Source organism: Eurypyga helias, unplaced genomic scaffold (genome assembly GCF_000690775.1).
Source record: "Eurypyga helias isolate BGI_N326 unplaced genomic scaffold, ASM69077v1 scaffold35829, whole genome shotgun sequence".
NCBI classification, from domain to species: Eukaryota; Metazoa; Chordata; class Aves; order Eurypygiformes; family Eurypygidae; genus Eurypyga; species Eurypyga helias.
In genome coordinates, this window is record NW_010273357.1 from 7478 (window position 1) to 20256 (window position 12779).

At 45.7% G+C, this 12779-nt stretch overlaps 1 protein-coding gene across 1 annotated transcript in view; it reads right to left on the reverse strand.

Annotated features, from left to right (window-relative positions):
• Nucleotides 1–263: 263 nt before the first annotated feature.
• The window catches only part of NFIA (nuclear factor I/A), a gene marked incomplete at both ends in the record, with an annotated part of 86726 nt that continues 74210 nt past the window's right edge, over nt 264–12779 (reverse strand). The window contains 4 exons of the mRNA XM_010159455.1: nt 264–353; nt 675–766; nt 7866–8031; nt 10540–10718. Of these exons, the coding sequence (XP_010157757.1) occupies nt 264–353; nt 675–766; nt 7866–8031; nt 10540–10718 (527 nt within the window). The remainder of the gene's footprint in view (nt 354–674; nt 767–7865; nt 8032–10539; nt 10719–12779) is intronic.

Genomic DNA, 12779 nt, shown 5'->3' on the forward strand with positions numbered 1-12779 from the left:
CTTAATCGACCCTGGGAATTTGATACAGCTTGGAAAAAGCACATTTAAACCTCGTCCTTCTCCTAAAGAAACACAAATGTTTACTTGAGCTTCTGATTTGACCATAGCAGGACTACAAATTCAGTTAACCCAGCTTTATGGGCCTGCCTCAACCGGACTTTTTTAAAGTAGGGAAACAGATGTGCTCGCAATTACAAAATCTCCTGCTCGCTCAAAGCCCACCATGCAAATGGCCAGCCAGGAATTCCAGGCTATTTTTTTACATGGAAGCCATTGGAGAAGTCTCCCGTTGTAGCTGGTGGGGGACTGAGGTGCACCGTTACCAGCCGGGGCTCCCCGAGCTCCTCCTGCATCTGCAACCACGTGCACCGCCTGGGGAACAGGCGGAAGGAGAAGTCGTTGCCAACTTAGTCCTAGAGGAAAAAACCCCTGTGCACTAGAAGCCGATACCGCAGCAAGCGAGAGAGGTCCTTCCAGTTAGGAAAGCAGCGTTATCACTACACGAGCCCAAAAAAACACAACAGACAAACAAAGTGCAAGTGACATTCCACTGTAGTTACTGAGACCATGGGGGTGAAGGAACAGCGGCAATGCAGCTGGCTCCGCGGGGACACGTTAGAGGACACAGAGGAGGAAGAGGCTGCAGGCATACAGAGAAGTCGAAAGCGGCCCACCTGAGTCTGTTGAGGGATATTTACAAAGCTTGGATCCCGTGGTCCAACACTGACGAATCGGTTTGCGGGGGAGGTGCTGGGTGTCGAGTAGGCTGTGAAGGGAAGGGACACATGCGTTGAGGAAGCGGCACTAGATTGCACACGAACAACACCAAAACACACTGTCTCAGAGCCACCTAAGCAGATGTTTAACATAGAAATGTGCAAACGTTTTAGAGAGCGAGAGTTTGGCTTTAGACACTGGAAAGGTTTGGGCTTAACGACGGGGATATCAACACGTAGGGAGCGGGCTGCTGGGAGAGGGCTCCGGGCACGGCGAGGACGTGGGCTCAGGGAGGAGGGCGCGGGGGGCACCTGCGCTCCCACCCACCCCGGGGGAACCGCTGCCGGCCCTTCCACGCTGGGGGAGCACGGGAGACTTCTGGAGGCCCTGGCACTGCCTGGCTGGTAGTGGTGTCGCAGGTTTTAATGAGCAGTGAATTTGCTAGAGGGCTTATTAGCAGAATCTGACCCTTATTTCATGCTAATCCAGCGTTCTCTCTCGATTCGAAGTTTTGGGTTTCATCTTGCTGTGGTCTGCACTCTCTAAAATGTTCACTTGATGTGTTTGACAAACTAAGGAGATCCTTTCGGTAAAAAATTAATGGGTTGCAGTTTCACTGGGGTGGTAAGTGCAATCAGTCTGAAGCTGCCTTTAAAAACTGGAATGGCTCCCATAAATGTAAAGCTATTAAATGCAATGCAAGCCAAGAACCCAGATTACTTCCAAACTCGAAGTACTTTAATGATTTTATTGTTGCATTATATTCTCCACTGCAACTGTCCACAATGCCACGTACTTCCACATCCAAAAGCTTTCAATGCATTTTCAGTCTTCCTCTCATTCGAAAATCCCCCATGCAATCTTCTCCCTTGTTCAGTTTTTGCATGCTCAGATCTAAATTCAAATAACCTAAATAGACGCCTTAATACAACAGTGATTCTGTCTATTTTAAATATATTTATGGGAATGCATTCTGCTGAATAAAATCCCCAGACAATCTAACTATCCAATGAAGAGACAAAAAACAATGTTAAAAGGAAAGTTACTTGCCAAATTCCAGTCAGGCTAAATATAATGTTCAGGCCTCAACGTTACAGAAAAATGAAGCGAGTTAAGAGTCGGAGAAGACACTGAGTTGTCTGTGTAGACGAAAGCTTGTTGCCTTTCTGAAGGCAAAATGGTCGGTGAAGAGGCATTACATTGGAGGAGCCTTTGATTTAAGGCTGCACTCAATCAAACCAATGCTCCACCTTATCCACTGTCCTTTCCCTTACAGGGCCATAAGCAGATGCACAGGGAAGAGTCAAAACAGGTCACACATTTATTTACTTTCTCATATTCTTTCCCACCCTCTGTTTATTTTCAGCTCAGGGACTCCCTGTATTTAATAGCCCGCAAGGGATTTCTCATTGATGAATGCTCAATCTGCCCTTGAACCCATGCGAATGTCCTGCATCCCACAAAACCCTTTGGTGAGGAGTTCCCAGGTCTACAAGCAGCAGAACCGCATCCTTCTCCTGGGTGACTCTACCCAAGTTTCACAAACGTCTCATGACGCCTCCTAGTTCTTACAATTACACCAGAGAGGTTCCCTTTTTCAAAGAGCATGGCCCTGAGATCACCCCAGGATCCTCCATCGCTGGGTGATCCGAGGAGACGTAAGGCACTCCTGACTTCTAAGACTTAATTCTTCCCAGTAGCTTCCAGTGGGGTGAGCTTTTCTCTCCAAAAAGCTAACGCTTTGCTAGTACTCGCAAAAATCACGCAAGGAGCACCTTTCTTTCACAATGTTTTAAAGCAATTTTTAAGGGCACTAGTTCATCCTTCCGGGATGATTCTGCAAATTGCAGTGCAGGCCGCATATTAGAGTAGGAACAGGTACAATGGTTGTTAATCCTATCTGCAAACCAAGGAGGAAGTGAACTGAGTAGATTTGGTGAGATTTTCTCCCTGCCTTTTTTACCACGTTAATTTGTTTAATAATTCAAAGAAGCCACAGATTTGCAAAGGACGTGTCTCTGTTTCTAGCACCATGTAGTGAGATTCTTCTCTTCTTTTATGGTGAGGGTTTTTTTAACTATCATCTACTGAACCCCATGTTGTGCGAGACTAAAAATTCCTTCTGCAGTCAGGAAAATTAACTTAAAGCTCAAAAATCAAACATCTGTTGTTTGGTTCTTCTGGTCTACTTTGAAGGAAGCAGAATGAGTGGAGAAGCCATTTAATCCCTTGGAGCAGGTAAGTTCCACTCAGAAGGGAAGGAACTCAAGATCTTGTTTACAGTTCCCTGTTGGCAGATACTTTTGCTGTGGTATTTGGTAGAAAATGAAAGGGAAACCATCAGAATGCTGTCTTAAATGGCTTCTCCGTTCAAACAAACATTCCAAAGCATTTGAAAACTGTATAATGTGCACAAAAGTCCCCTCAAACCTCGCTGGGTGAATTACTACGCCACCTTCCGTAATGCTCCAAACTGTGTTTAACTTGCTTTCTGAGCATACGCAGGTGTCAGCTGGGTGTTTCCTTAAGGTCACGTAACTACGCTGCTGGAGCCAAGAAGCGAAGAGTACCGGAAGGACACAGGCGCAGAGCGGGCCTTACGCTGGGCTCGCCCCAGGTGACAGTCCTGCTTCACAGTCCCTTGTCACGAGATGCTTGTGACACATTACACATTCCCTAACCCTGTTCTGGTGGAATTTGGTTTAGAAAAGGGAGCAGTACTGAGTGTGGCCTAGACCAACAGGACTTCTAGCTGTATCTTACTGTCTTCATATAAATACCCGTGTTTGAGAGGGAGGTGGGATTCCTGGAAGCCTCACCACTTCTGATGTCTCTGTTCTGAGAACAGCACGGGGCTCTCACTGCTCAAAGCTGGGTCGTATTATGTTATAGTATCCCTGGGCTAAGCCTGTGGTGGGGTCTTCAAACTCCTTTTTAGGAAAGGGAAAAGCCAAAGCGTGGAAAGGAACAGGAGCCAGGTCTCTTAGGCAGATCTCTTCCTGATCTCCATCAGCTCCATGGGAACTGCATAGATCCTCACTAGTTCACGCCAGCTGGTAGCTGGCCCGTTGGGCCTGACTGGAAACATCCTCCTGCCCTGCCTAGTCTTCCTGCTACTGGGACTCACTAGGGGCTGTTTGCAACATCATAGCCCATAGCCAAGGAAATGAATGTGATGCCACAAATTTGCTACGATGCTTCACTTCAGGAGCAAGCAAAACAGGAGCTGGCAGAGAAAGAACATTTGCTCACACACACAGCTTTGGTATTTAGCCAAAATGGCAAGAAATTGTATGAAAGACAAGACAAACAAACAGTTTGGGGAATGTCATGTATTTTAAAGCTGCCTGCAGGAGAATGTTAATTTAAAATATACTTTCCTGAGATAATTCCTATTAAGTAGAGGAGTGTGTCATTTATCAGACAGTTCTGGATCAAAAGGATAGTTTCGGTTGGTGAGATGATTTGTGTGAGCAGTGTCTATACCACTAGGTCTCTCTTTTACAGACCAAGACGACGGGTACATGGGCTTGAGATGAGGAGCGGTACCGGTTCGCTCAGGACTAGGAGTCAGTTCAGCCGCTGCGGAGCTGCAGTGAGAGAACTAACTGGAGGGACGCGGTGCAGTACGGCAATTCCGACTGCAGGGCATTCTGCCGCTGCGCATCTGAGAGGGAACTGCAAACTCGAGCCAATCAAATGATACAGTCATCACCCTCTTTTTAATGGATGGGGAAAGGAGTGAACAGAAAGCTAAAATGGCTTGCCCAGAGGGTGCTCAGTCAGTGCACAGCACAGAAAGGGAGAGAAATCCCATCTGATTATGAATCCAGTACTGTAGTCACGAGATCATTCTTCTCATCCTGACACAAATGCTGTTTAACACAAAAAATCCTTTGTGCAAAGGGACATTCACTGATAACCATCCTGCCCAGCCAGGGAAAATACCTAAGGTTCTCCCCAGGCAGAGATGTGAAGCTTAGGAAAAGGCATTTAGTTCAGGAAAGCTCTTCAAAAATCATGGAGTACAGGATGGCATAGCTTAGGCTCTGCACTGCAGTGAGGGCCACAGATTCCAACACTCACGTGCACTTACGATAAAGTCCAACTGGCACGTACTGGAGGTGGTGTTTTCTTTGGGCGATGAGAGATTAAACCCAGAAACTGTCAAGTTCAAGAAAACATTGTGTTGTGTTTGTTACGGGTCACCAACCAAACAAAATTGAGATCTGAGATAAGATAATTTTGGGGCTGCGTCTGATATCAAGGATGTGTGCTATTGGAAAGGCTTTTTATGGGGGAAAAATGAACCCGCCCAAACCTCATGAATCCCATCTCCATTGTGTCATCTCACTGAGGAAAATGCTGGCTTTCCAAAGGGGTAGGATTCACAGCTGAAATGTTCAACTCCCAGGGCAGGCCTGGCCACCCAGTAGCGGCAAATCCCCGGCGTGCATCCCCAGAGGCTCGTCCTCCCTTGGACAGCACTAATGTTCGTGTTTTGGTTAATGTCACAGCTGGAGAGTTTCACTATTGCTCTGAGAATCATTAACCACCTTGTTGTGATTTTTAGCTCTCATTCCCAGGAGGCCATGCTGTATTGAACAGCTGCTCCTGGCTCCCGCACCCCTCAGGAGGGCCATATTCCAATTTTTGGTAGGGCCGTAAGTGCATTTTGTTTCTGCAGAGGGCTTTCTGCTAGACCAAAAAAGGGAAGGAGAACGGAGCAAATGCCAACCCCTTTCACTCCGTTTCCTTGGGGGGGGCTTCATTCTCCTCCACACAGCTAAGGAGAGAGTCTGGCCAAAATCTAACATCACTCCTGCCTCCGGTGCGTAAGCGACTTCCCAACATCCCAAAGCTCTGCAGGGCAGGGAGCCATACCCAGCGACACCCCCCGACCCGGTGCACTCCAGCAGTTCGTAATGATGGAAAACACCTTTCTGTGTGGCTTTTATGGAACTCTGGTCAATCTGCACTTGCTATTTGAAGGCTAGTATTTAGTGTGAAGGAGAAAATAAACACGGCCGAAAATGGAGGGTTGCTGCTGGTTGATGCGCTCAGTGGGATCCAGCGGGCCCCTCTGGTACGCCCCTGCTGCAAGGCCCGGAACGTCGGGTTCACCCTTTCTGTGGCCAGCCACCTCCACTGCCTTCGGTACAGATGTAATATTCTTCCTCAGAAAATATTTCCTATAATCTGCTTTTCTGTAAAATTTGGCCCTAAATTAAATTATATGCTTCTTTACAACTCAAGTCACTATTATTCAAGACGCTTACCAAAAGGAAGATACACGCCTGACTATGTACAGAACTATACGTTCAGACATCAGCGTAGCTAATTAACAGAACTAATTATTTTCCTGGTCTTTTGCTTAAAGACCATTAACGGGCTGCTCTTGAGAACTCCTCGCTCCCCCGGCGGCGTCTGCTGAACGCTGAGCCGCGGCGCCCGGCCCGCGCGGATGCCGACGGGTGGTGCTCTGCAGGCTTCAGCGGACAAACGCCAGTCCTGGTGCCAGCTGAGAGTCAGGCCAGAACACGCTTTTAGCTGGTCTACGCGATCGCAGTAGCGCAAGAATTAAGTGTTAAGATTACCGCTAAAGTGATGCTGGGCATTTTTTTCGGTTTAGACACCACACGCTGCCAGTAAACCGAGTCACGACCGTAATGACAAATACAGGTTGACCTAGTTTCATCCTTCCCGGTTCTGAAGGCAAGGAAATTGCAAGGCATTGCTGACTGTATCGAGTGATAACGGTGACTAAACATTACCCTTTTAGACTCCACCGCTGAATCTTATTGATAGGACGTACAAGGCGGTATCTCCCGTCAGAAAGCATCAAAACTTCCTGACAGCACAAGCGTTGGCCTAAGGTCGGAAGGAGGAGTGGAGGGAGGGGATGAACCAACTTCTTAGCTCAACAGAAATCTACCGATCGATTCTAGAAGTCCTGCTTCTAGAAGATCATGTTCACAATCTTACCAGACTGTCTCATTCCAAAACCACTTTCGGTTCTACGCGAGCCAGAGCATCGTGCTGAGTGTGCAGCTGTGCGCGAGCGCGAAGCAGAGGGCACTGCAAACTCCAAGAACTACCAGATTTTAAAAATGCCCCCTGGAACCTGTGCAATCTCCTGACCGGTATACGGAGCTTCGAGAATGCAGGCTTCACAGGGGCTGAATGGCGAGCACCCCTTCGCACGTCAGCAGCGGCTGCATACAGCATTTAAATAATAAGCTTGAAAAGCACACAAAGGGATTTGCTCTTTCGATTGGATTGATTTTTGTTTGTGGATGTTATTTGGACTCCCTTCACTGTGGAACAAGTCCCCTACAGTTGCCATTAAAGCACTGAAAGCTTCCCTTTTGTTTTTAAATGTCAGTTTGAGCATAGCTTCATTAAATCATTTCACAATTAACTCCCTGAACATCCAGACTTTTTTAAAGCATCAAACCCAGCTGAATCGCATTTGTTTCCCAGCAGAGTGAGTCCAAAGTGGTATCCCCAAGTGTGTATCCAGGAATTTGTATATTTGACTTGTGGCTACACAAAATACATATGGGAGCCGTGTGGGTGGTGGAGAGAGGAATAAAGCTTTCTCCTTGAGCCTAAGAAATACCATAGCTTCTTGCCCAAAACGCAGGGCTGGGGAACCAAGTCATAAAGGAAAGATGTCTGGGTTGATCTGGGGAGACGTATTCCCAAAAGAACTATAAATGAAGCGAACTCCAAAGGGTTGTTAGTTTAGCCCAGTATGTATAAGCAGCGATGATGAGGCTATCTGTCTGACTGCCATGTAGCATCTATCCTCTAAAGCCCGAGCTGAGACACCCAACTGCCTCCTCGTGACAGTAACCAAGATCCCAAAGGTCCCAGGTCTGTGTCACAGCTTAGCTACTGGCCTCCACTTCTTTCATTCGTGGTTAAGTGAAATGCCAGCAGTCAGAAGTAAAACTGTAACCTCAGGCTAACTCTTCTCTCGTTAACGTAAAACCAGCTCAGAATTTTGCCCGTCATATGCAGAGCGGAGAGCTCTCCGACTTCCCGAGGGCCAGTCCAGCCCTCATCTCTGCACAGCCGACAGAGTGACGGCAGCGCGCCGCGCGCTGCTGTTAGCCCTTGCTTCCCGCTGCGTCTATACTTACTTGGAGAAGTGGGAGAGGTGGCCCCTCCTTCTGTTGATGTGGTTGGAGGTTTTGTGTCTGGCACTGGCAGAGGCACAGGCCTAGCCATTGGTGGCGGAGGTGGTGGTGGCAACATTGGGGTAGGAAGGAATGGATTGTGCACCTTGCCTTGGCTGCTACCATTGGGCTGCCAAAAAACAAGCAAACAGACAAAAATTATACTAAAAATCAGCTATTAGGAACCGCCAGTAACAACAATCTAGTTGAAAGCTATGTGCAATACATTTACAGTTGCTTGGGAGGTGGCAAAGAAAGCTTTGGGTCAAATTCTCCATTGACTTCAAGGAACTTTGGTCTCAAACCCTGTGAACCTGGTGACACTACGGAAATTAGCACTTTTTAACATTTCTCCCATTAGCAGCTGGTCTGAACTGCCCTGGATTAAATCCTACTACTCTTTACATTTCCTGCAGTTACTAACTCCTGCTCAGTGAGAGCTGAAGCAGTATTTTTGACCCCTTAAATCCCCCAGTTTCTTGTCCCTTTTATACCTTTAGGATACCGGTGCCTAGGACTTGAGTGCAAATTTCTTAAAGATACTGCTCATTAAGAACAAAAATAAGCACTTTTGGTGGTCTTAAAAGTCACGTTGATATCTTATTACAGGAAAACGAATGAGTGTGTATTAAAGGAACTGCTCTCCCACATCCCTTTTGAGTTAGCAGTAGTGCAGCTCACAGTTTAGTTGCCATGAGGATCACATGGGCAAACGACTGAACTTAGAGCTGCTTCATTTTACACACGGGGGGAAAAAGTGACCCTCCCTTTAGTCTGGGATGTGGTCAGTCTCAGGCAGCATGGGCCTGGCCACACAAGCGTGGTCTTTCAGCTCATCACCAGAAAAAAACCTGTCCGTGACTAAAAGTGTTTTCAAGTATCACAAAACCAAGGAGCAGGCTTAAAAAAATGCCCCCCCTTCCCCCAGCTTGTCAAGTTTACATTTTAGACGTAACACAGCCTGGACACTTGAAAACCATACAGACAGATGCCAAATACCATTATAAAGAGAAAGTAGGACAGGCTGCGAATCAGGTGTTCCATTCTAGTGACAAAAATGATGAGATCACTTTCGACAGCACTCTACAAATTGATCTCACTGCAGTTCTTCTGGCACTGAGCATTGGCTTTTCCATTGATGATAAAAGCTCAGCTTTAAACACAGATCCATATTCCAAGTACTGCTAAAGAAAATAATATTTTAATTCCCGTTAGGGTTTCCATTAGCCTGAATTACTGGGGACAAAATGCTCACACTGGCAAGCCCTGGGACCTTATTTTCATGTCACCTGCTCTGGCACTGACAAAAGGCCTTGAAGTCGTGTAAAAAAAAAGAGCAAAAATGGTTCAAGGCATAAATAAGAGTCAAATTCATCTGCATTTCACTTAGCAGCACTCCCACCGACTTCAAAGACTGCAGCCACCAGTGTCTGCAGTAAGAAGCAATCCTTCGGGGATATTTATTTTTTCAGCACCCAGCACCTTTAATAAACTAATATATTAGTGACATCTCTCAAACACTATCTTGTCTCACAATTAGGTCTCTTTCCTGCCAAGAAGACCCCTGCTGTATGTTCATTGTGAGTGTGCTAACAGTTCATAATGTTGAATGGTTTGGGATAAATTAAGCAAATGAATACTCAAGGAAAAAGAAAAGCACTCTATTGATTTGTTGTCTAGACGTAAATGTATCTGCTAACATATTGCAGACATTATTCAAAGCCGGTGCTGGCTGCACTACCCAGAGTCAGTTTTTCTGCTAGGGCAAGGAACGCACCGAGAACAATACAGCTTATTAAATAAGTGTAATAAATTAGATGCTAATAATTAAACTAATTCTCATTAACACTTTCAATCGTATGTATGTCAGGAGAGAAACAGTAATTTTGCCAGTTATTACTTCATTGGCTGGAAAAAGTTACATGCATTACATTTCATGAAATATTCAGAGCATTATTTTAGATTTGATTTACATAAAATTTATAAATCCTGTATTTGACCGGAATGCTGTTTCAATAATAGCAAGATGATTCACTTTATTTGATTAAAGAAAAAATGAAAATGGTTATTTGAAGCTTTGGAACTCTGCTTAATTTTTCATAGAGATAAGGGGAAAAGATAACTGCTTACAGAAATAACAAACCATAATAAACTGTACTTTTAACATCTTGAGTTCAAGTACTGGTCAACTTGATCTAAAGTGCTATAAGGCAGTATTTTTTTTTTTAATGAACTTAGCTGATCTGAAACATCTGTTTCTCACCCTCCCCCTTCCTGCTCCTTCCCCCCACTCTCCCCTGAACTTCAAAAATAATTAATAAAAATTATTCTGCCTCCGTATTTTGTTAACCCTCCTTCCACTGAGGTTAGAAGGCAGGCAGCAGAGCCATGTGTGGAGGGACCCACAAGGTCACTGTATCACCGGCTTCTCTCACAGTTTAAGGGAATTTCACCATAATGTGGTCGAGTGGGTTTTTTTTTAATATTTTTGCAGCAGCAGCATTTATTTATTTTTTTCCTCCAACGACTATTCAAGGTGTGTTCCTGTATGCAGCATGCTGTTAAAGTAACCCCGTAACCCCCTGGTTCATTTTACATAGGACAAACACTTCTGAAGAAATAAAAACGGCTTCCTTACATTTAGGAACCCCACCTGTCCAGCCTGCTGACCAGCGTCGGGGCAGACAAGTTGGACAAACTCTTTCAGAGTCTCCTGAGGATGATAGCGGATTGCTGGGTGTGAGAAGTATGGCCCAGGCTGTTGGATAATGGGTGATGTTGGAAAATGAAGAGTCGATGGTGTTGCATGTGGACTTGCTATAGGAAAGAAAACAAAGACGTTATATAGAGTTTTGCCTTTGGAAAATAAAACAGTTGAAATCTACTGTAGTTTTAGTCTTTTTTAAAATGTACAGTACTGTTTACACATCGGAGGTTCACAATTCGTATAGGAGACCACGTTGTGTCCTACGCTCACTTCATCTAGGTCCTGAAAACAAATGGAGCCAGACACTTTACAGGATTTTCCGTGTTTTTAGTGGACACTTAGAAAGGAATCAGCAGTCCTTGGTAAAAGTGAAAGCTATTCATCACCTGGAGAGCAGTCCTCATCAATCAGGCAATAAAAAGATGTATTTGGGAGAATAAGGTTGATTTAACTGACATTTCATTTAACGTGGATTTGCACATATGAATCCATTTTATACTGTACTAAAAACGGTTGAGAATTTAAAGATGGTCTAACACTTCCTGTTGTTGGGGTTTTTTTTCCACCTCCGTTTAGGAACATTTATTTTAAGTAACGTGTTTTCATCTAATGAACAGGCACAAAGTGGCAAGATCGTTTTGAAAATTACATTTACATTTCTCCTGAATAAAGCGAGGCTCAAATCGTCAGCAAGCCCCCAGCTTGCATTCAGGGATGAAGTTTAATTTGGTGAATTTATGGGCCAACAAGCCAGCTGGAAAATGTACTACAGTGAAGGTGTAAAGGTGTAATGTACACAAGGCCATTGGCAATGACAGATTTTACCCTCCGCCGATTTGAGCAGGACAAGTGCAGCTGAAGAGCCTTACGCTCTCCCACGTCATGCGACACCTTTGCCCAGTTCCTTGGCCTTCAGGATACCTTGGGTCGGACCCTCGTTAGCTCACAGTGCTTCCCACCCGCAGTTGTCACCATGAGGCAGCAAGTGCTGCCGTTCACAGTGCTATGAATTCTCCCCTTCCCCTCTAAAATGAGACTTCGCTCCTCCTTCAGAACGACCAATTAATCTGGTTGCAGACAAGATCACCTGTAAATCAGGGTTTATTTCTCACCAACGGTCATCGTTACATCCCTGCTGCTCCCCTGGCACGCTCTCCTAGTAATCTTTCAAGGGTGTCCATGTGCAAACACTGCACTTGTACACCACACACAACCCACCAGATAAAGGCTGTGCAAGGGAGGTAACACCCTACAGAAACTCATGAGTCGACTCTGAAGTACGTTAAATATACAAGAGGGAGAAGAAAAAGCCTTTGGCACTTTTCGAAAAACTGGAGATGTGCAGGAAAGTTAGCTAAAATCAAACACAAATGAGCAAACATTCATTTCATGACGAATGTTATGAAAAACCCTCAGTTAAATAAAAGCTAAAATCTGCTTCTTAGTCTTGTTCACTGCCGGTTTAATAATATGACACTTTATTAATAATTTTTTTCTTGAGCAAAGTCAGAGCCTGAAGGTGTGGATAAAACACGTACTCGGGGACAGCAGCAAGGAAACCCACTGCACTACCCTATAAACACACACTAAGGGTTGGCTGGGCAGCACTTTACGTACTCCTTCTCCTCGAGCGGATAGGAACGGCTGCTCTGACACCAGCACCATGAGCCTCGCTCATGCCTGGGGTGCTGATACGGGATGAATATGAAGCTCTCATCCTGGCGAGGAAGGGCCCCTGTATCCTTGTTAACCCCACGAGTCTTCCCAGTCTGCTCCCCTTAATGCTGTTTAAAATATGCACAGCAGCAAGAGAAACACAGGCCAGATGGGAAGACACCACCGAAAGAAAGCACGGAGACAGGGAACCAAGACGCCGCCTTCAGCTATCGCCGACCAAAGCCGATGTGCATCCCGAGAAACTCTTCCAGAAGCACGGGCTCTACCTGTCGTGTACCAGCCAGCTGCTGCGGCATGGGGGCTGAACTGGAAACCACCGCCTTCCCACAGCCCCGCTGGCTCTGCAGCGCTGCATTTGGGAAAGGGAAACAAGAAGCAGCATATCCCACGCTCCTTGTTATGGAAATGCTGACAGTTATCCCAACGCCAAGGCAAACACCTGTGTGCCCAGCCTGTTCAACCTGTCTGAACATCTGGGCTTATCTCTCCTTTCT